General features: G+C 46.4%; 1 protein-coding gene across 35 annotated transcripts in view; it reads left to right on the forward strand.

Moving 5' to 3' along the window:
* The window catches only part of Tcf7l2 (transcription factor 7 like 2), a 192,472-nt gene that overhangs the window by 165,314 nt on the left and 4,468 nt on the right, over positions 1-22,690 (forward strand). For 3 of the 35 annotated variants that reach the window (XM_028774469.1, XM_028774539.1, XM_028774555.1), the window contains 7 exons: positions 2,521-2,653; positions 4,698-4,800; positions 6,681-6,767; positions 11,677-11,802; positions 12,403-12,562; positions 12,971-13,078; positions 17,376-17,424. In XM_028774469.1, coding sequence (XP_028630302.1) covers positions 2,521-2,653; positions 4,698-4,800; positions 6,681-6,767; positions 11,677-11,802; positions 12,403-12,562; positions 12,971-13,078; positions 17,376-17,424 — 766 coding nt within the window. Of the gene's footprint in view, positions 1-2,520; positions 2,654-4,697; positions 4,801-6,680; positions 6,768-11,661; positions 11,803-12,402; positions 12,563-12,970; positions 13,079-17,375; positions 17,425-18,009; positions 18,061-19,433; positions 19,507-20,154; positions 20,228-22,690 lie in introns of all 35 variants that reach the window. The other 32 variants (XM_028774446.1, XM_028774428.1, XM_028774389.1 and 29 more) reach the window with 20 other exon arrangements.

The following is a 22,690-nucleotide window of genomic DNA, read 5'->3' on the forward strand; positions in this document are numbered from 1 at the left end:
AAGCTTTCATTTTTTGTCCTCTCTCCAACTCCTACTCTACTACACTGCTGGAGGGTGTTGTCTGGGTAGGAAACCCCCTAATTGGCTGGGAAGAGAATGATGCAGGAGTACCAGCAGCAGTCAGAGAGCTCGGGCTTCACTAACGTTATCTTTAACGGGAGCACATAAGATGAAGAGGGAGCGTTAGTAAGTCCCACAACTACCTTACTGTTACCAAATGCTGTTGTACTTCCCTATGGCCAGAGACAAAGAAGGTTCCCCACATTTCTTTCTAGTTCTGCTTGGGATTAGTGACAGAACCACCCTGTCCCCTGCCAACTCTTTGCTAATCGTGACAGTGATGATGGACCAGTACAGCTACTCAACATACCATGTGTTAGATCTGTGCAAAGCCTCCCCTTATGAGAACACAAGGGCTTGATTCAGGAGAAACACTCACATCTCTGGCCTCCATGTTTCCCTGTGTCTGTGTGAATCTCAAGCCTTGGCTTTGCCAAGGTTAACAGAGGAAGCACTTCTGTTCCTCTATACCTAGGTGCTGTTTCTACTGAGAAATGGCCTTGTACCAGGGTTCCTTAACTCGATGGAGATGGCAGCTAGTTTTCCTGCCCACCTCCAGCCCTATCTACCTCTATGATGGCCATCACATCTGCCCACTGCTCATAGAAATCCCTAAAGCGGGTTCAATCCTGTGACTACTGGGTCACAATCATCCCTCCTCATGAGATATATGTCCCATCTTGGGAGCAACCTGTATTCTTTCATATTGCCAGGGGTCTGTCTTTCTAATCAAGTTGGAAACTTCTGGAAGGCAGCCTCGGTCATTTTCCTTTCTCCCAGGTCACTCCCACTCATTCCTATCTTATCTGTTTTCCCCACTTCAGCTTTCTTTCCTCTCTCCAAAGTGGAGGCTGATGCCTTCACTCCTTCTCAGCCATTCTTGACAAAAAAAACTCTCCTAGGAGTCTTCCCTCGAAGGATCTTAGTGTACTTCCATGAGCTGTGGCCACAGGCTTGGACACAACAGCCCTTGGCTTTTATATACCCAGCCTGGTCGCCATTCCAGGCTACTGACTCTGGGAGACCATTCCTTATTTCAGACTTTCTGTAGCTTACACATTAATCATTTTCATTTAGCTAGGTCTTCTAAGCAACTGGCTAGCCCCTTTTCTCTGGAAGAGTCATGGTTTTACAGGAAGCTGTAAACCAAGTGACTGGAGATGCTGTTTGAGGATCTTCTAGGATGACCATGTTTTTTCTTCCCTGACGTGCCATGGAGAAGTAACAGTTTTTGGTGATGCCTTTGCCATCCTTAGCGGTGGTAAGAAGCTACTCTTCCTGTGTTTTATGTCTTTTCCGTCTATTAAAAAAAGACTGAAAGGGAGCTAAAAGGAAGAGAACTAACTGCTCAGTGGTCCCTGAACTCAAGAGGCGCTGGTGGGCAGTGCTGGAACCTGCCTTCTTTTCTTTCTATGCAATTTCTTTTCCTTGATGTTAATGCAATGTGTGCCCTTCCTAGACGTAATAAAAGGAAATGAAGACACGTTCTGAAATGAAACTTGACTCTAATCCATTCATCATCTAATACCAGCCTCTTTATCTTCTCTGCTACCTAATCTGGTTAAATGTCCCTGTTGTAGGATTTTAGTGAAAATCCCCTATTGGGAATAGGGTTTTTTGCAATTGGATTACTCTCAGTAAATGGCCCAGTAGTTCGCTTGTTTCAGCTTAATTTTTTTTTCCTTTGTGATCTTGCTGGGCTGAGTTATAGCCCAGCATAAGGGGGGAGGGGAGGGGGGACAGAGCACATGGGAGAGGGGAGAGAGGCCAGGGTTTGTGGAAGGCCTGGGAAGATGACAATGAGGAATATTTGGGATGTTTTTACTTTGTTTTCTGCCTCGCCTCACCGTCTGCCCTGCCCCAATACAACAAACACTTGCTCTTCATCAGCCAGAACTGCCCATTTCTTGAATGTATCCTGTTTATTAGCACAGTTCATCATTGTCCAGTTAATTTATGAGTTCTCCCTGATGAATATACAGGTGCTGGCTGGGCCAGAGCTTTCTGGTCAAGTTCAGTCTCCCATTCTAAGGTGGGGTGGGGCTTTTCATCCAGGTTGAGTATGAGTGGACACCTGCTTGCTATGTCTAAGAGCCTGTGGCACCAGAGGGTGGGTAGGGAGGCCAGGGTGGGATTCCGTTCGTACTGTGTGTGTAGATCTCTCTAGTAAGCCTAAGAGATTAAAGCCTCAACTTTCCACTCACCCGGTGATGGGAAATGACAAAATCTTGGGTTCCAATGGTGATGTAGAGGTGTTCAAAGGTGGACCTGAAACAGGCCAGTGTGGAAAGCCAACTGTCTCCTACTTTTAAATGGATTAGTGAGGTGGGGAGTTTGCAGAGCTGAGGGAATCTTGTGGCATCAAGCTGGGAGGGTGTTGTAGGGGATGCAGGCCCTTGCTCTGAAGCTCTGGACTATGGAGACCCAGCTCACCGTGTCTCCCTTTGTTCTCCCTCACAGTCGAACAAAGTACCGGTGGTGCAACACCCCCACCATGTCCACCCACTCACGCCTCTCATCACGTACAGCAATGAACACTTCACCCCGGGAAATCCACCTCCGCACTTACCAGCTGACGTAGACCCCAAAACAGGTAAGTTGAGGAACTCTGAAGGCCTCTGTCAGGAACCTGAGCCAGGCTTGATGGATGGAGTACGATTAGTGGGGCTCAGGGTGAGGGTACTCAAATTCTCACCTGGGAGCTGATCCAGAAGCTCTTGGTGGGACTAGAGCCTCCTGTGTGTGCTGGGCTGTGTCTCCTTCTCTTTGGAGAGATCCACTTACTGGAATAAGATTTATGTCTGCACATTTGGAAACTGCTGCTCGGGGAAGCTGGTTTTGGGTACCTTCTAAGCAAACTAGATAGTAATGAGATTACATCATGATTTTAAAGGAATCCGACCACTTAAGTGTGACTCGTTAGTGTATTCTTAAGGGACCACATCGCCCAGGATCTCTATTCCTTGTAGATCACTTTGCTTTTTCTTCTTCCATTCCAGTATCTTGGATGTTTATTGTGAGCCCATTTTATAGATGTACAAACCGAAGCCTAGGGAGGTTTCTTCATTTCATCCAACAGTGTCTTGAACAGAGGCTGAGTACTGTATTCAGTCTCTACACCTGTCAGGAAGAGCAGGTCTAGCTTATAGCGCCCCCTACATAAGGATCTAGTATGGCAGAAAGCCTCTGCTCACAGACAGCCCCTCTGAGCCCTCTGTGTGGATGCTGGATACAGCCTGGCAGTTGGACTGGCTGGAAGAGACAGCCAAGCCTGCCTGAGGCCCCAGCCAAGTACAAGGCTGCACTTGCAGCAGGCAGCATCTCATTTGAATAATGGTAGGCCAGGGAATAGCTTTTAAATGGTTATCGTAAACCATATGATTAACGTCTAAGGAGTGTTTATTTTCCTCTGCGAACATTCTTTCAAGTGTGCAAATGGCTCAGTGTAGGGTCCAAGCCCAGCTAATCTGTTTGCTTTCTGTAATAGAGAGAAAGCAATGTCTGCGTCAAAATGTCACCCGGGGAGACTTAATTTACAGATTAAACGCTTCCTGAATGAATTTCTTGAAAAATGAGATAGTTTTCATCCCTGTCCTGTCCCCTCGATCTTGGGTTCGTTCTGATACACTGTGTCCATTTTGCCTCCCTCTTGGCCTGGGTGGCTGGGCAGAGCCATTGCTCTCAAGCTAAATTGTTCTCAGGACTCCACTTCCTGAGGATGAATGACCAGATGTGCGTCCTGTGCAGATAGGAAGTGTGCTGTGCTGTCTACTTTCAGCATATACTTCTGCAGGCCCCGGGGAGGCTCGAGGCCCCTCTGGCCCATGGAATACCCAGTCAGCAAGTGAGGCTAGTGCCCACACATGCCTCTGCCCTCCAGGGAACCATGGTCCTGGTCGGAGTCCACCAAATGCCCAGCTTCTTCTCTCCGTTCAGTTCTGACTCCTGGGGAAAAGATACCACCTGACACTTGGTGGTTTGTACAGTTTCTCTTCATGGGAGAATTGGCCCACTTGAGGAGTTGGGTCTTTCAAAAGAAATCAGGTCACACCTCTCTGAGTCATAGTGAGTTATAAGACTGCCTATAATCACAGCACTTAGGAAGCTAAGAAGGCAAGAGGGCTGTGAGTTCAAAGTCAGTGTGGGCTGTGTAGTTAGACTTCTGTCTCAAAACATTAAATTTAATTATTTAATTATTTGAGCCTTACAAATCAGGAGAATAGCTCTCACACAGGCAAGGCATCTGAAATAAAGGGTAAAGACCCAGTTCCAAAGCAAAAGTAGTTAATAATTCTGAGCTGCTCACCTGAAGTACGCAAGTCTTTTTTTTTTTTTTTTTTTTTTTGGCTTGAAGTAATCATTTTAGTTATATGAGGCAAAAATACTCAAGATGGAATCTCCTTGGTCTCAATCAGTCAATCACACCAGCTCATCTAGAATGATCTAAGTCACTGTGCAAATGGAACTATAGGAAAATAAGAAGAAGAAGGCTGGGATAGTCCTCTGGGACAGAGCTGGGAATGGCCTCCAGCTGGGATTTGAGAAGAGACAGCCCCTTTCCTTATTTGCTCCTTGCTCCCCCTCCCTCCACAGTCCCTCTTCCTCCATACCTAAAACTCACTGCTTTTTCTTCTCAGGAATCCCACGGCCTCCGCACCCTCCAGATATCTCTCCATATTACCCACTGTCGCCCGGCACCGTAGGACAAATCCCCCATCCGCTAGGATGGTTAGTACCACAGTAAGCAGTTCCAGTTTTTAATTCCCTTTTTGTTTCTTGCATGTGCATGCTTATTTGTTTGCATGTGCATGCATGTATTCGTGTGTGTGTGTATGTGTGTGTGAGTGTGTACACATGTGCACAAGGCTGAGTGCATGTTTACAGAGGGACTGGTGGGACAACACAGGGAAGATGCTTTTGAGGTGTCCTGTGGGTTTGCAGAAGGATTACACCATTTCAATGAATGGCACTGAAAAGGGTCAGTGGTAATTGTCATTGTGAACCCGCCATCCCCAAAGATGTCCTAAAGCTACTCTGGGAACTGCAGAAGCCTACTTGCGGCTCTTTTGGCAGTGACAACCCAAACTGGATTTATATTACTGGGTTTAGCTCTCTCTTTTAGATGTTGTCTATGTGGCAGCAAGGGAGTTAGGATAGGAGCACCCTGGTGGTGAAATCATCTGGCGTAGGACTGAAGGGATCCCAGCTACCACTCAACCTTTACCCCAAAGGCTGGCAGAAACGGCGGAAGAAATCTCATGCGATCTTCCCAGCATCTCTGAGATTCTTTGCATGGCTAATGCTTCAGGCAGCTATGGGAGCACAGAGGGACAATTGAGACCCTCCCTGGAGCATTCAGAGGCTGAGCTGAATGTTGACCCTTGTCCATGGAAGTGCTCAGATAATTTGACCACAGCTTACAACTTAAAAGCATGGTGTGTTTAGAAATCGGAGCAGAAAGGCCTTTCGTGTTCTCAGGTCTACCTTGTACTACCTAGCATGTGTGTGAGCTTGCGCATAATGTTTGACGCTGTGTGTGTTTATGCATCTGTCTCTCCATTTTACCAGTGACCTCTAGCATTAGAAAACACAGGGCAATGTTGAGTGCTCAAAGAGGCCAATCTTGGTAAAGCTATCAAGTTTGGGTCTTAGGGAAGGCAGACTTTTAGTCTTAAAGACAGTAGAATTTTAGAATAGGGTCTGAATCCTGGGCTTTTCCCCTAGTCGAACAGATCCTGTGCTATGCATTCTTGTTTGTCTAAAAACAACAGGTTGTGTTACGTAATAGCTATACTAAGTTGCATATGGTTTCTGTTTCTTTGTCTTATTTTTGTTTGGTGAGGTAGACGGGAGGGTTGGACCTACTTCTTCTCCACTGGAAGGGACTGAGGCTCTACACTTCAGTCATCCCTTTCCGCTGGTGGAGGGGATACCAAAGACGAGATAAAAAGGAATAGCCAACTCAGACAAGCCTCTGTCAGGAAAAGTTGTGTGTCTTTCATGAGGATGCTATTCTGCATGTTGCTGTATTTTTTAATTATTGTAATGAGGTGTGATTGTCTATTGGTTACCCACAATTCTTCTTGGGGACTCTCCCCCCCAGAAACTCTTGTCAACACTTGTTAATTTGACAAAAGGCTACAAATTAAGCTCTGTTAATTTAATGTTTTCTCACCGAGATCTAAATACCGAAAGAGGCCCAAAGCGCAAGTGAAGTCCTTTGATTCGCTGTCCTTTATTTTGGTATAAATTTACATTCATTATTGTTTTCCTTTGGATGTGGAGCCCTCAATTAGTGTGATGGCTCCATTAAAGCAAGCGAGACGTCGCCTTTAATTATTACAACAAAACACCTAGTCTCAGCTTGGGGAGAGGGTCTCTATTGACATAAGCAGAGGTTATAAAATTTAATTAGCCATTCCTATCAGATTTATGGCATTCAAATTGTTCTGTGTTTCTTCCCTTTGATCCTGCCTGTACAATCCCCAAGATTTTTGTTCTGATCAAATGAGAATAAAGCTTACTGTACGGAGAGAGCGTCCCCCTCTTCTTACCTCTCTTGTGCCCACCCCCAGCCTCATTCCCAGTCTCTCACTTTTTTGTACCCCCTTTTTTTGCAGGCAAGGTCAGCCTGTGTACCCAATCACGACAGGAGGATTCAGACACCCCTACCCCACAGCGCTGACAGTCAACGCGTCTATGTCTAGGTGAGTTGCAGTGACTTCTCGTGAAGCCCTCTAGACAGCCACCAGGCCACCCAGGGCCCAGGGACATGTGTGGGTATAATAATATAAACCACTGTTCAACAGACTTTCCTCCTAGAAAAACTCCAAAAGTTACCTTTCCTTTCAACATAAGTGATGCAGACCTAAGATTTTGGGAGCCTATCCACAAAGCAACAAAGTATCATAAGTTAAGAAGGCAGGGGCGGGGCTGAAAGAGGTTCAACAGTTGAGAGCAATTGATGCTCATGAAGAAAACTGGGTTCTGTTCCCAGCACTCATGTGGCAATTCACAACCATTTGTAACTCCAGCTCCAGGGCATCCAGTGCCCTCTTCAGGCCTCTGTTAGCATGTGACGCACATATCAGCAAGCACACATACTCACACACATAAAAATAAATAACTCTCTAAAGATAACAGCAGCCAAGTCAGGGAGAGCAGCTAGACTAGCATGCCTTCTGAAATCATCAATTCTCTGTTGTCCTCTGCTGGGTGTGGAGGGAGGAAGTGAGGATAACTTAATGATTATTATTTGGAGAATTTGAGGAAACACTTGTGGGTGTTCTCTGACCGTTTCAGATGCTGGTTCAGAATCTGCTATAATAAGTTATATTCTGAGCCCCCAGAGCAGTAGAAAACTGATGGAGTTTGCTCTGCATTTTGCGTTTTATGTTACTTTTACATTTTTCTCCCTCTCCCTCTCACCCCCATTGTCCTCACTTACATGTCAAATCACTTTAAGAAGGTCACCCTTCCCCCTACCTGGTAAAATGTTTTCAGGGACACATTGTATTCATCATTGACCTGTACGATGCTGCTAAACCTTTAAAAGTTGTAAAGAAACTGTCTGCATCCATTCCTACAGACTTCATGCTTAAGCATATAAGCATAGATACACTGTATATATGTATCCCAGGACTCATGTTCCTTTCTCTAATTAATTCTGGCTAATTTTTCAGTGACTGCCAGTTTATTTACAAACTGGTTGGCAGCGGTATGTTTAAGTAGTCACTAATTGCCCCTAATGATAGTTTTAGTTTCTGTTCATCCGATTTTCCGTTGAGTTAATTAAATCGGTGGAGGTTTAGACTTTCCTGATGGACTAAAGCAACCGATCCATTTTGATGATGCCACATGATTCAATTAGCACGCAGTACACGGCAAGGGTGCTGTCCCCAGCCTCTGTCTCCGTGATCTGTGGCCAACACAGGGAGCCAAAATGAGAGACGGGGCTGAAAAGGTTGCCTGGTATGCTCCCTTTCCTGCTTGCAGGAAAGCAACTTTTGTCATGGGACTTGCACCCACTGAGAGAAGCACGCTGCAGTGCGGCTAGAGCCTATAGTGAGCGCATGAGTATCCGCAGCTTGAAAGACCCATTCCCCACGTGTGATAGATCATCCAAATCTCAGAATCCACGCCTGTACGAGTTAGATAGGACAACGATTTTCTGCATCCTCTCGGCTGGAGAAAGTAGCAAGGTTATACTCATTAAATAATGTCGTCACAGTCCCTGTAAAGCGTGGGAGCAAATGGGGAACCTCCTGGGAGGAGAGGAGAGGGGGTACAGCTTGTGATCCTAGCTCCCTCCCAGCGTTCACACGCCGCTCCCAATTCTTCCTCCTGCTTGTTTGTTCCACGTATCCAGAGGTTGAAAGCGATGAAGTAATCGTAGGATGGGGCTTGGGGGGTTAAGCTTATTGATTGAATTATCATTAGAGGCTAGCTGATGATTTATAGGTCGCTGAGGGTGGAGGGAAGGAAGGAGGTGGCGGGAAGAAAGGTTAGGGGCTGGCAGTACTGGGGTGGGGGGAGGTGGCCGATTCCCCAGGTAGGCCAAATGAAAGGTAGCTAGTTAGAAAGCGTATACAGCAAATTAAATACATTATTGTGGTAATGGGGCGACAGAAGTATAGGTCTATTATACGTACGGCAGTTATAGCAAACGTGGGCAGCTTGCCCTGTTCCGGAACACCCTTTGATATTTATTCTATTCAGCAGCAGGGCCAGGACTTCTCAGAATTAAGTGATGGGTCATTATACTTTAAACACCATGGAGAAGCCTAGATTGGCAATTAAACAGCTCTCGCTGACACTCACTTGTGCCACCCTGTGACCCCCTTTAGATTGAGATGTTGGAGCTCCGGGCCCTCAGCCTGCTAAATTGGGCAAGGCTCTTCTCCTGACGAGAGCAGGCCCTGAAATCTGCCGGCTTCAAAGGGAGCGAGATCATGTATAAACCATAATGTAGGTGCACCGTGGCTCACAAAAAATAAGGCAGGAAGAGATGAAATGTTACAAGTGCGAGGGGGGGCGGTGGCGAGAGCATAATGACGATCCGCACGCAACTCAAAGCAGGATGGCTGCACGGGAAAATGCATCCCACGGCCTGTGCATAAAATCAAGGCCGGCAGATGACGTGCCGCTCACAGAAACGTGTCAACACTGAGGCAAAGTGAGAGTGAGCCTGAGCGAGGCCCCTGAGACAGCCAGAAACAAAAATTAGTTGTCCTTAACAAGTTAAGGTTCATCATTATATTCTGGCTTCCAGCCATAAAAGCAGACGGGGGTGTATAATGAGCTGCTCAGAATTTTTTTTTGAGGGTGTTTCACGAAGCAGTTGTCTGCAGAAAGGGGGTTCAGGGGTGAAAGTGCATGCGTCTTGTGTGGAGACGTACACACAGTCTTTCCGAGGTCGTGCCTTTTTCACGTGCACCAACATGTGTAGAGGTCAAGGGACTCGAGAGTGTGCATTCTTCATGGTGGTACCCAGAGCTGCCCCAACCCCAAAATGTGCTCCCGTCTTGTTGCCTGCCTTGTGTTTGTATGTACATGGAGATCACACATTCCCACGCCAGGTCTCTTGCTTTCTCTCTCTCACGTGTCTGTACACATAGCCTTACACTGCAGGAAAAGGACGTGTGTATTTGAGACCTTCAGAATAAGAAGTTTCTCTCTACCCGCCCTTCACTCAAGGGCTTCCAAGAACTTGTCTTCTTGACTGTGGTCTAGGAGCAGTGGGAGGAATGGGCATAACTTTAGAGCTCAAGAGTTTGCTTCTCCCTTTTTCAGTTTTTAGGGGCAAGGGTATTGGTTCTCTCTCTCTCTCTCTCTCTCTCTCTCTCTCTCTCTCGCTCTCGCTCTCGCTCTCTTTCTCTCTCTGTCTCTGTCTGTCTGTCTCTGTTTCCCTCTCCCTTTCTGTCTTTCTCTGTCTCCCTCTCCCTCTCCCTCTGCCTCTCCCTCTCCCTCTCCTTCTCCCCCTTCCCCTCCCCCTCCCCTTTCCCTGCCTCTCCCTCTCCCCCTCCCCCCTCTCCCCACACACCCCCAATCTCTCTAATTCCTATTAAATGATGTCATTATTTCCAAACTCCAGTTCTGCCTTAAGTCTGCAGAGGTGGCCAGAGGGTGGGATTTCTGAGGCATGTGTCTACAGTGGCTCTGGGAACCCTACAAAGATCAGTGTTCTCTCTGTGGGTATATTTGTCTCTGTTAAGATATACTGAGCCTATTCATCCTTCAAGTTTTTTTAATACCTTTACAAATGAACGTTTTTGAATTATTTGTTTCTCTGATCCACTTACAGAGGAACTTTGTAAATAAATACAAGAGCCCTTTGAAATAATCACTGTAACGAAGCTTCACTGAGACCTTTCTCCCAGAACTGACTTTCTCAAGAGCAGGATGCTGGCCCACGCTGATCCCTGGCTGGTGGTTGTCCTCTTCTGGTCTGGTTTGGCCTTATAAGAAGGGCAGCCATGGCTTCACTCCAGCCTTGCTTTACCTCACTTGAGCAGTCTGTCCATCTACCCTTTGCCCTATTTTTGTATACACCGTGGGCTACTTCAATTGAGGAGGTCTCTTCCTACCACACAAACCAAACATATCATAAGATTTGAGTGACAGCCTCTTGTCCTGTGTAGCTGATAGTCTGCAGATGCAACAGTGGATTTAAGACTAGCTTCTGTGTCCTGGCAATGTGAGGTGGGAAATGTCCATTCAAGGACTGAGGTGTGTTCTGGGGAACTTCCCCAGAAGTGAGTGCTGTTAGGGGAGTGGCTTACTCCTGATTGTTTTTCCTATGATTACAATTTGTATCATTTATAAGGCTTTTGAATGATGCACAGATAACCTATTAGGCAACAGTAAGAATTTACTTACTGAAGAAAAGGCATGCAAATCAGAATTCAGTGCTTCATTGTGTGTGTGTGTGTGTGTGTGTATTTTTCTAAAAAAACGAATACACACATAATCAAAATGCCCATGACTTAAGATGAGAGTCGCACGGAAAATCTAGCAGAATATTTCTCTGTCTGCTTCACTCTCTCATACCACTCTTAAATGGTGGGCGCGGCAACAAAAGAAAAGATAAAAACTGGATTGCTCTCTGTCGCCAGAATGAGGCCTAGTGAGGCATTCAGAGCATCGTCAACACATGTATGTACATTTCAACCACATTAATATTTTATTTAGCTGCCAATATACAACAAAAGATATCACCTGTTCTTCTGGCGCTGATCAGGTCTCAGGGAATCACCCTCTTAGATCCTGCAGATTATGCCTCAGAAAACCAAACGGATGTGCGATTTCCGGCTGGTAGTCCAAGCCTACTTTTCTACCCAAGTACATCAGTTGAATTTGTCTTTTGCTAAAGATGTTAAAAATCTTAATGTCTCATGTCAGTAGCAATAACGGAGGGGAAGACTGGCTTTAATGACATTATGAGAATCATTATGTTTAATTTATCACTAATTAATGCTGACAGGTTTCATATGCCTTGGGTTGCTTTCATGTAAATGTTACTGAGCTTTTTTTTTTTTTTTTTTAAATTGTGTGTACACATCCCTCCTCATTCATTCATTTTGATTCTGACGATTTACACAGCTTTCTGTCTTCTAGGTTCCCTCCCCACATGGTCCCTCCCCATCATACTCTGCACACGACCGGCATCCCCCACCCTGCTATTGTCACGCCAACAGTCAAGCAAGAATCCTCACAGAGTGACGTCGGCTCCCTCCACAGCTCGTAAGTGTTACCATGTTGTTTCATGATCTGTAGCCTACGTGATGAGCTTCCACCGTGGCTGCTACTAGGGGGTTTCCTGGCCAGCCTCTCCTGTTTTAATCCTAGTGAGCACCTGGTCCATATGGCCTCTGCCTTCCCCATAAAGGAGGAAACGGTCTCTAGCAGGTCTCTCTGATTGTCGCACTGCTGCTTCACACAGAGATCTCTGTGGTGTGTGCGTGAATGTGTGGTGTGTGTGTGGAGATGGCAGTCACTCTCTGCTAACGAAGGAATGAAACACCGGAAGCTTGGTTAAACAAGTGGGACAGAACCCTTCGAAGTTGGGCCCACCACCCTGAACTAGGGAAGTGTCTATTTGAGAAGCAAGAGCCAAGTGATTTCAGAATGTCTCAGCATCCCTGCCTCCTCTTCCAACTGTTGGCACACAATCTTGGGGGGTAGGGGCTGGGAGAGTCTGAAAGTGAAGATGAACTTTTTATTTGAAACTGACACCAGGCTTGGGTAGGAAGAAGGAAGGAGCATGAGATCTGCTTTGGGGGAAGTTGACTCCGTGGTTGTTTATCGGAGGGTATGTGCCCATCTCCTTCTGTCTCGATCCAGAAAACATCAGGACTCCAAAAAGGAAGAAGAGAAGAAGAAGCCGCACATAAAGAAGCCCCTAAATGCGTTCATGTTGTACATGAAGGAGATGAGAGCGAAGGTGGTGGCCGAGTGCACACTGAAAGAGAGTGCAGCCATCAACCAGATCCTTGGGCGCAGGGTAGGTGCCCCCTCCTACCCTCAAAACCCTCAAGAAGGGACCGGAAGAATGCATCCGGCGGTTCTTTCCACTTCATTCTCTAGAGCATTTTCACCCAACCCTGCCACTCCGAATCCCTGCATGGCTTCCATTTGTCAAGACTATCGTGCTTTTGAAGGGCATTTGGGATAATCACATCCCTAACCTTTCTGTCATTGGTACGGCAAGAGACAGAAGGGCATAGAGGGCAGATACACTTTCTGTGAGTACCCCTGTTAGTGCCAGGACCCAGCAAGCTGTCAGTACCTACACATTCCACCATGGCTGGATGGACTTGTGTCCCCCAAAGCATAGAGTCTCATTTATCACCACGGTGTAGATTGTGATGTTTCTGTGTCTTTTCTCTTCCTCACCTATGTTCCCCCACAGTGGCATGCCCTGTCCAGGGAAGAACAGGCAAAGTACTACGAGCTGGCCCGGAAGGAGCGACAGCTTCACATGCAGCTGTACCCTGGCTGGTCTGCGCGGGATAACTATGTACGTGGACTGCTTTCTGGAGAAGTCAGTCTTTGCAGATATATTGTATGTCTGCAAGGACCCAGAGGATGGCTTACTGTCTACATGAACCAGGCCTCGAGACTATTCATTCTGTCCACTACTGGGACCTGTCCCTGACTTCTCATCAAGGAGCTTGGCAGAGACTGATTTGGGGTGTCTACCTCTTTGCCTACCCCTTAGAAAAAGTGGGGCTCTAGAGTGTATCCAAAAGGACTTAGAGTCTAGATTAAGCCCCTGTCATTAGTGGTTCTGCTTCATAAAGAGCACACTAGGTGGAGGAGTGGGTTTTTCTCCTCACTCCTCACAGGTCTTCAGCAGGGTCTGCAGACGTGGGGAGGAAAACCAAGCATGCATCTTTGGCCAGCCTGTCTTAGGTGCTGGGAGCCTATTTCATCCTGAGAAAGGCATGATAGGAATATCCCTGAAAGTAGCCAGGAAAAGTCATCTTTTGATAGGGAAGGTGAAAGGGCTCTGGAATCCACAGAGACAGAGTGTGTGGGGGTGGGTGTGTCACAGGACACGTGTGCCACGTGCTTCTGGCCTCTGTTGCTTGATTTTCTATCTGGCTTCTTAGACATCATCTTAACAGGACTATTGTTTTCACTCTTTGTGTCGATGGCGTAGAACAACTCTTCTGTTCTCTGGAGCCCTCTGTCACTTCCCACCAAACATTCCTGGTTCTGCATTCTGCCCAGCAGGTCTGAGTTATGGGCTTCTCCCTTTTCTGCCGGGGGTGGAATCACCTCTTGCTTTGTCTCTTTATTGCATCATAGTTGGTTTCAGAAAATGTCTCTTTCCATCCACTCTGATGTTAAAATCAAACTCCCTTGCTGCCAGCACAGGCCCCCCTTCCTCTTCCCTCTCCTCCTCCCTCTCCGGAAGGTCACGGAGCCAGGAGAGTGTTTGCCTGTTGATGTCGTGGAGAAGGAAGATGGACTCCATTCCATTGGCCTCATCTGTGGAAGGGCTAGCTCTTCCAACTCCCTTTACTTTTCCTCACACTTGTAAGGCAAGACCTGGCTCACTAGCTACTGACCATGAAGACAAATAGACTGGACTGGGCTTCATTGCATGCCCCCTACCCATGATCCTCCAGGTCTCCCTTCCCAGAGAGCATTTCTGCTCCTGAGAGAGCAGCCCTTGGCACTAGCAGGTCAGCATCATGAGGTGTTACCTACGCAGGTGCTTTCTGCTTGGTTTTGTGTTGAACTGCTAGGATACCTTTCTTCTGGGGTTGAAAAGAAGAGAGCAGTTGAGCCTTCCTGTGGACTATCTGTGTACCTCCATCTAATCCCAAGCGTGGCTTCAGCAGCCGGCAGCTTCCTGTACATATTCAACTGTATCATCTCAGGACAGCTGTCATCCTGACTTCTAAGAGGTCAACTCTAGCTTTGGCTCGTTACAGACCAATCCTCAAGTCATGGAAAGGGTATCCCAGAGCAGGATGCAACTTCTCCATGGCTCCCATATTCCAAGGCATCCTGGGCATCTGTGTCTTCATGAGACCTTTGCATGAAAAGTGTGAACCATTTAGACCAGGGGCAGGGTAGATGGCGCCCCCTGGGGTTGTTCAGGATGAACTCTCCCAAAGAGACAGGCAGACTTGGTGACAGTGTCAGAAGCATTCATGTTTGACTTGCAGGGAGTCCTCTAGACACTGTCCAAGGCCCTCTGTGATGTACTCTCTAGATTTTTCAGCAGGTTTTTGTGGCACTTGCCCTAACTTACCCTCAGCGCTGCATTGGAAGGTAGCTGGATCATAGGAGCCACTGAGGAGCTGGGATGGGTGGTTTAGAGTTGATTTGGATGCAGGACTGCAGGAACTTGATCTCTTGGCCCTCAAGCTCCTGTCTCAGTGTCTCTTTACACCCGTATGGGAATGCATGTGTGCTCCTTCCTCTGTGCTCCAGGGAAGACAGTGGGGTCAAGAATCTCACACCTGAAGCCTCTGCAGGTTTGACTGTGGTGAGAACCAGTTGACATTCCTTTCTCACCAACTTGACGATGGAGGCTCTGCAGACAGCAGAGGCTACGTGAAAGCCGGCAGGTTTTCCTGGGAAATGTGTCCAGAGTCAGCCCTTCCTGCCTCGCCAACTAAGTGGGGCTTTATGTCACCACCTTAGGGAAGTGCATTGGAGTGGAATCTAATCTGGCTGCTCAGACTTGGCCTGTCCCTCAGGACTCAGGAGAAGCTATCTGGGTACCATAGTAACAGCCAGTTGACCCAGCAGCATCATAGAGCATCCCTTCTTCTTTCCTGACTTAAAGGTTGTATGTCCCCACTTCTTTTCTTTCTCTCAGTCATCTCTTGTGGTTTCTTTTTTCTCTTGTTACATTTAAAGATGAAGTGGCTTCCTCTTACATCCTCGTGTCCCCGTCCCATTAAAACCCCATCCCTGTCCACTTGGAGACGGTAGTCTGCACAGCACTGGGCTTAACCATGGACCCACCTCATTCCAGGTGTCAGGGCACAGCAGAGAATTCTGTAGGGGGACCCTGAGATGGCCCTAGGGTGTTTGGGGGTGATACAGGCTCCCTCCAGCTATGCTATTTCTCTTGAGTCTTTTTCCTGGCTCCTAAGTCAACTGTTGTCAAGCCCACCCGCCCACTCTGAGGTAGCCTTGTGGTATTTCCTCCCATTGTTTACCCTTTGCATGCCAAGAAAAAGGATCTGGTATATAGCTGCACACAAGACCGAAGCACATGTCCCCAGTGACACAGACCACATACATTCAGACGGCCAAGAAGTCCTCTCTGAGTACTTGGACTCATCCAAGCCTGACACAACCGTAGGGTTACTACACATACATCTGATCCTTCTGTCTTTGGTGATGATGTCACTGTCCCAGGAAAAAACTTTAAGCCAAGGTGGCAACATTTAGATATTCTTAAGCATGAGGGTCTGTAAGGCTGCGGTTGTTTCATATGCGCTGGAGAGCATCCCTGCTGCCCTGCAGTGGAGTCAGTGTGCCCTGGATGCTTGCTAATTCTCTTGATAGGGTCAGGTTGATGGGTGGTAATGACTTAGGGCTGTCTCTTCACCCTCAAGGTATCAAACAACGGCTTCTGTAGAGAGTTACAGACAGTACTTGGTAGAAGGCATGGCCTGTGGCTGAGGGCAGTGCTGTGAAACCACTTGGCTTTGCCCCTGCCCTTACCTCATCTTAGCGATGACATCTCAAGAACGTTCCCTGGCCTCTCTACCTGTTTCCTTATCTGTGTCTTTGGAATGATGACGACACATGTTGTGTAGAGCTGTTGCCAGTGGGGTCATGCCACGACAATATACAGATGCCTCCTGGTTTGCCGTGGCTGGGCTTACAATTCTCCATCTCCATGTCGGCGTGGAAGCATACCCCTACAAACCATTCTGCTTTCTGCATTTAAGAAAGCATGCGGTCCGTGTCACGAGCCACTCAATACTTTACGATAAGGCGGGCTTCGTGGTAGACAACTTTGCCCACCTGTAGGCTACTTGTGTTTAAAGCAGGCTGGACTAAGCTGGGATATTCCAAGTGTTGGACGTAATACGTACATCTGGGGATTGAAATCCCTGTGACCAGTGATATGTTTGTTGGGATATAATCTGAGGAGTCTGTATCCGACATGAGAGGATGAGGGGTCACTTCCCTTTGCTTACGCATGTCCGCCCTGCAGGTTTGGACTTCCCTATTGGTTTTGTTTTGTAAACACCTCCACCTGCACTCTGTGCCATTTTTTTAAAAACAAAAGGATCACACTCCGTTTCAGAAAGAAGCCACTTTGGTAGGGACACTTTAGCCTTCATTGTGAGAGACCATGGACAGGTAGGGCAGCTGTGGACCACCGAAGGCTCCCAGGTCTCTCTGTGTCCTCGACAGTGTGACCGTGGGCAGGTAGGGCAGCTGTGGACCACTGAAGGCTCCCAGGTCTCTCTGTGCCCTCGACAGTGTGCTAATCCTACTTCCTGTCATGGTTCTCCATCTTCCCCTGAACCTTCCTTGCTTCCTTCTCTTCACTTTTATGGAATCAGATCCTCTGGGTCAGGTTGAAGATGGATGAAGGCCATGAGTTCTTTCCAAATCTACGTACTGGATCACTTTTTCTCCCAAAAAATGTGTGCCCCCCCCCCCGACTCCTACCTAGACAGAGTTCAAGGATTCCATTAGATGGATTGGGGAGAGAGGTGGAGAGAACAGGCTGGTCCCTCTTCTGGCTCCCGTGCTGTGTGAGCCCAGGGCTCTCCCTCCTTGTCTGTTTCTTGACCTAATCTCCTGCATTTCTTCTGTCTATCCAGGGGAAAAAGAAGAAGAGAAAAAGAGACAAGCAGCCGGGGGAGACCAATGGTGAGTGAGAACCATCAGGGTGCTGGAGGTTGGAGGGGTCTCTCTTGTGTCAGGCTTCCGTCTGGGGGGAGGCAGGAGAAATCCAAGGCCAGGACATTGTGGGGGAACCCATCTTAGGGAGCCTTTTTTGTTTATGCGTTTTAATTAATTGCTTCATGACTGCCCTTTTAAAGCTAGTAGCATCCATTGTTGCATGAAAAGCCTGTTGTAATCCTAGCGGAATGTATTTTTAAATAACTGCCAAGCCTGTAACTAGAGGGCCAGCGTCAGGCACACCTCTGCCAGGCTTTAGACAGCCTGCTTATTTTGTGTGTGTGTCTGAGAAGGGTTGAGGAGGCTAGGGGGCCAGGAGGGGCGTGTGTGAGTGTTGGGTTTTAACTGGGTTGCTCCTGAATGTCCCGATGCATGCGTTTGCAGTGGTAAATTGCGCCCACTTTAAATTAAGGAGGTTTGTCATTCAGTAGAAAGAAACTAGAAATACTGCATAGGCAATCAAGGTCCCTTGGAGAAGACCAGGCTTTTACAAACAAACAACAACAACAAAAAAAATTTGAAGGCTTTGTGTAATTTGTTCTTTTTTTTCAGAACACAGCGAATGTTTCCTAAATCCTTGCCTTTCGCTTCCTCCGATCACAGGTGCTAATGTGCTTTTGAGTCGTTAAAATAGTTTGATAAACTGTTTTTATTTTTCATTTTTCTTGCCATTTATAGTCTTATTAACATTAAACACATACAACATTTGAACGTCCTTTAAAACGATCATCTACACGGTTGCATTACGTTTCAGTAGATATTTTTTTCCAGTTGCTTTCCGTTGGTTTTGTTCATTTATTTTATTTTTTATTTATTTTTTTTTACTTTAACTTCTGTCTCATTTTATCTATTGTTCCTGTAACAGTTGTTTATGCAGCGTTGAACAGTGGGTTAGAGCTTAACTAACTGTGCAAATTGAATATGCAGTATTTCTTTAAAAGAGACTGGTAAAGAAAAAAAAATTATGGAACAAACTCAGTTATAAACCTCCTTAATCTAATGGCATTTTTTTCTGTTGCCCCACTAAGTTTCCTCATGCCAGCATGCCATTGCACTATGATTATTTTTTTCCTTTGCTTTTTATTTATTTACTTTTGTTTGTTTGTTTGTTTGTTTGTTCTTCCTTTCGCTTTTTTGGCTTTTATCATCTGCAGATCTGCTAGCAGTTTACTGACCATGCCTGCTTCCAAGCCTGCTAGGCGCTCCTAACAGTTACAGCTCATGGCCTGTTTACCCTGTCCTCCCTCTTAATATTAATGAAAGTAGATTAAAAAAAAAAAAAAAGACATCCCAAAAGCTGCAATATCCCAATACCCACAACCTTTTTCTTTCTTTATTTCTTTCTGTTTTGTTTCATTTCGTTCTGTGTTCATTTGTAGTTTTTTTTTTTTTGTTCGTTTGTTTTGTTTTGGTTTGTTTGTTTGTTTTCAAAACTGTGGTACTCAGAAGAAAAAAGCATGTTACGAATTTAACCTTCCCTCCGCTTTATTTTCTTCTTTGAGAAAAAGAAAATTAAGAGAGATTTTTAAAAAGCAGAACTAAAAAACAAACAGAGGAAAAAAAATAATTGAAAGAACAAGTTCTTGGCCTTTGCTGCCCCTTGGGCGGCTGGATCCGAATCTGACAGTCCTTGATAAGGGATACTGCAGCTTTATTTGCAACAGCTAATTGCACAAGTTGAATAAGTGTGATTTTTTTTTTACTTTTTTTTTTTTTAATTAAAGAAAGTTTTAAAAAAAGAAAGAAAGAAAAGAAAGTCAATATTTTGCTATCAGTAACCCGGTCATTGATTTTATTCCCTTTTTTATTTTTATTTTTTCCTTGTTTGTATCTCCCCCCCCCCCCCCTTCCCCTTCTCTCGGCCTCCCTCTCTCTTCTCTCTTCCTGCCTCCCACTCCTCTTCCTCCTCCTCCTCCTCCTCCTGCTCCTCCACCTCCTCCTCCTCCTCTGCTCGCTCCTTTCTTGAACTCATTCAGACCTGAGCGCTCCTAAGAAATGCCGAGCGCGCTTTGGCCTTGATCAACAGAATAACTGGTGCGGCCCCTGCAGGTGTGTATAGTCTCCCAGATTCGCTGTGCTGGTTTGCAGCTGTCTCTTCCGTTCCTTCCCCCTCTGGCCTGTTGCTTTGTAGCTTTGTGTGTGGATCATAGGAAATACCAGGGAGCGGGGACCCTGCCAGTGTGTGGGCTCCACGAGGGATGTGCTTGTCTGCCAGCTGCCGCTACCCAGAATGCCACTGTAAAACAGTGTGTGCCTCCTCAGGGCCGAGACTCAGACTCCAGCGTGCCCTCGACCAGGGAATGTTGCCTGCCAACCCCCTGCCTTGTGATAGCTCAGGATGTGGTCATCCTGACCTAGGTAGAAGCCAATGATGTCACCTCCACCCCTCCTCTTCTCTCTCTCTCTCCTTTTGTTTATTTTACATTGTTGGTTTTGGTTTCTGGTTGTCGTTTTCCTTTGTGTGTATGTGTGTGTGCGTGCGTTTTATTGTTTTATTTGATTTATTTATTATGATTTTATTTTATTTTATTTTTGGTTCGGCTCATAGAAGCCCCTTCCTTTCAAACCCTTGATGAGGGACAATTATCAGGTAGAGCCAAGATGATGCAGAAGACAATTAGTGAAGGTCTCACATCCAACTGAACACGACCCACCATTGTGTTGTATTTTTTTTTTGTGTTTACCTTATGCTAACAGATGCAAATACTCCAAAGAAGTGTCGGGCACTGTTCGGGCTTGACCGACAGACTTTATGGTGCAAACCCTGCAGGTACATGACCATTCTGAGGCCTTGGGAGCAATCAGAGCCTTCTATCCTTCTGCTGCCTTAGCAGGTCGATTTATTTTGCCCCATTCACGTCTGCTTTCTTCCACCAGCATCAATAACTAATAAACTCTCATTCTTCAGATTTTCCTTGCTAATTTCATACTGTTTCCTTCCTCCCTCTTTCCTCCCTGTTCTTGCAAAGAACATGTCCCTGGTGGCAAGGGCTGACAACCATGGCCTTAACACACAAAGACAGGTACTGAGGCTTTGCCTTTCAAAGCCAGCATCTTGAACTGGTCGGCTTAGTGAAATGACTGGCTGTCCTGCACATAGAGCAGAGAGCCACTGTGTTACCTCCCTTCCAGAGCCACTCCCCACCCCCAGGTGTGAAAGAGTCAGTACTTGAACTTGGCAGTGAGCATTCCCGTGCACTTTTTTTTTTTAAAAAGATGATGGGATAAGTGCATTGGGGCAGGCTGCTTTAACAAACAAAAACAAAGACAACGGAAGAAAAAAAACGTTGTTTTTCTCTTTGTTTTTCTCTTTGGTTGTTTTGTGTTTAATGCCCACTTATCTGTGTGGAGGAGCTCGTTAGCTGACATTGTTTTACAGTGTGGAGAAAGTAGCGTGGCATTGAATGGCGTGCACCAGCTAACAGTCTGTTAGCAGCGACGGCAGTCAGATACTACAGCGTTGCCAGGCCTGCAGAGCAAACAGTCAAGGGTTTGTGCAAGAGTATGTGCAGGCTTAGTGTGGGTCCCCATAAGCATCAGATCAGTCCTCAAGAGTCCAAATTGAGCCCCATGATCTGCCTATAGGTTTTCCAACTCAGGGTACTGGCAGAGAAGGTGTAGGTACTTCCTTCTTGGTGGAGGGATGCTCTCTGGTACCCAACCCCTTTCCTTTTCTTTTAATGACCACCTTTGGTTAAATTTGTTGTTTCTTTGTTCTGATACAAGCAGTCTTTGAATTTGGAATATTATGATGGTAGGTATCTCAATACCCCAAACACACTCCCTGTTTGTAGTACCTCCTGCGTCACGTGTCCCTCTTCCCCACCCTCCTGCCGTGCTCCGTGTCTAGACGTTAGATCAGATGTCCATGCCATCACATGCATGCCCACGAGTCCGCTGTGTCTCTGAGTCCCCTTCTCTGGTGCCAGTGTGAGAGATTGCTGAACACATAGACCCCAGGGGAGAGAGTGCCAGAGAGTCATCACTGACAGAAAGTTACACAGATGGCTCTGTGGGAGTAAGGAGTAAGGGAATTGGGCCTCAGACAGGCACCCAATGGGAGAACAACCTCCTGTGAGCAGACAGCATTCAGATGTGACAAATCTTCAGAGCAGCCCCAGGGACTTCATGAGATGGTTGTATAAGGACAGGACGTTAGGTGTTAAATTAGGGTAAGCCATGGAGATCAGACACCTGCTTACCCTCTGTAGGTGGTAAGTTGGTTAAGATGTTACAATGTAGCATCCTGTCATAGCAAGTCACAGTTGACACCATTGCCCCATTCTATGCCCCACAGTAAGGCTGGTAGGGGTGCAAGGCCTCATAATTTTATTCATAAATGTTGTTACTGTAAACTTAGACTTGGCCTTTTCTTCAGAAGTTATTACTAACATTAACAAGGATAGCCCACCCACCCCAACCTCCATCCTCAAATACAACCTATCTTTGCTTAGGTACATGGTGGGCTATCTTCTCCCAACCACAAATTTCTTGATACTTTTTAACAACAACAGCAATAATAACAGCTTTTCAGTTGAGTTTTTATTTTGTTTTGGCCAGATTAAGACTGTATCTTTGTACCTTGGCAGGTTGGTTCTCTAAAACACATGTTGGGAGCCATCTGCATTTCTGTTGTCAAAGAGGCTGATGTGTCCCTGGACAGAGGACATGGAGTCTAGCCAGGCTCCTGACATCCTCTGGCCCTAGAAAGTTCCAGCTGCCATTTTTCTTCCATTTTGGACATTTGGGTTTTTTTTTGTTGTTTTTGTTTTTTTTAAAAATGCTTTAAATGTGTTTGCAAGCTTATTTCTGTTGTCTGTTTGAGGAGAACCTTCCAAAATAGGACCAGGAAGTACCCCTAAAATGTATACAGGACAAGCTAGACATGGATGCTTATGAGACTCCATCTTATAAAATGAGGTGCAGGGGGTGTCACAGTATGGAGCCTGAACAGGGAGGTACCCATCCCTCTTTCCCACAGTTCTTCCTTTACACATTGCCATCACCACACTGAGCTGGATGCTAAAATCAGTCGGACATTCAGAAAAAAATCAACACACACACACACACACACACACACACACACACACAAGTACTTGGAATGGAGACATTTTCTGCCCCATCCACATGTTTGTGCTCCAGCTACCTTTTGCCTCAGCCCACTCTATTTGGGGGAACATCAGTCCATCATCATAGTCTTCCTGTCCTGTGTTCAAAATACGCCCCACACAGC

The sequence above is a fragment of the Grammomys surdaster genome, unplaced genomic scaffold (assembly GCF_004785775.1).
Source record: "Grammomys surdaster isolate TR1022 unplaced genomic scaffold, NIH_TR_1.0 66, whole genome shotgun sequence".
NCBI lineage: Eukaryota > Metazoa > Chordata > Mammalia > Rodentia > Muridae > Grammomys > Grammomys surdaster.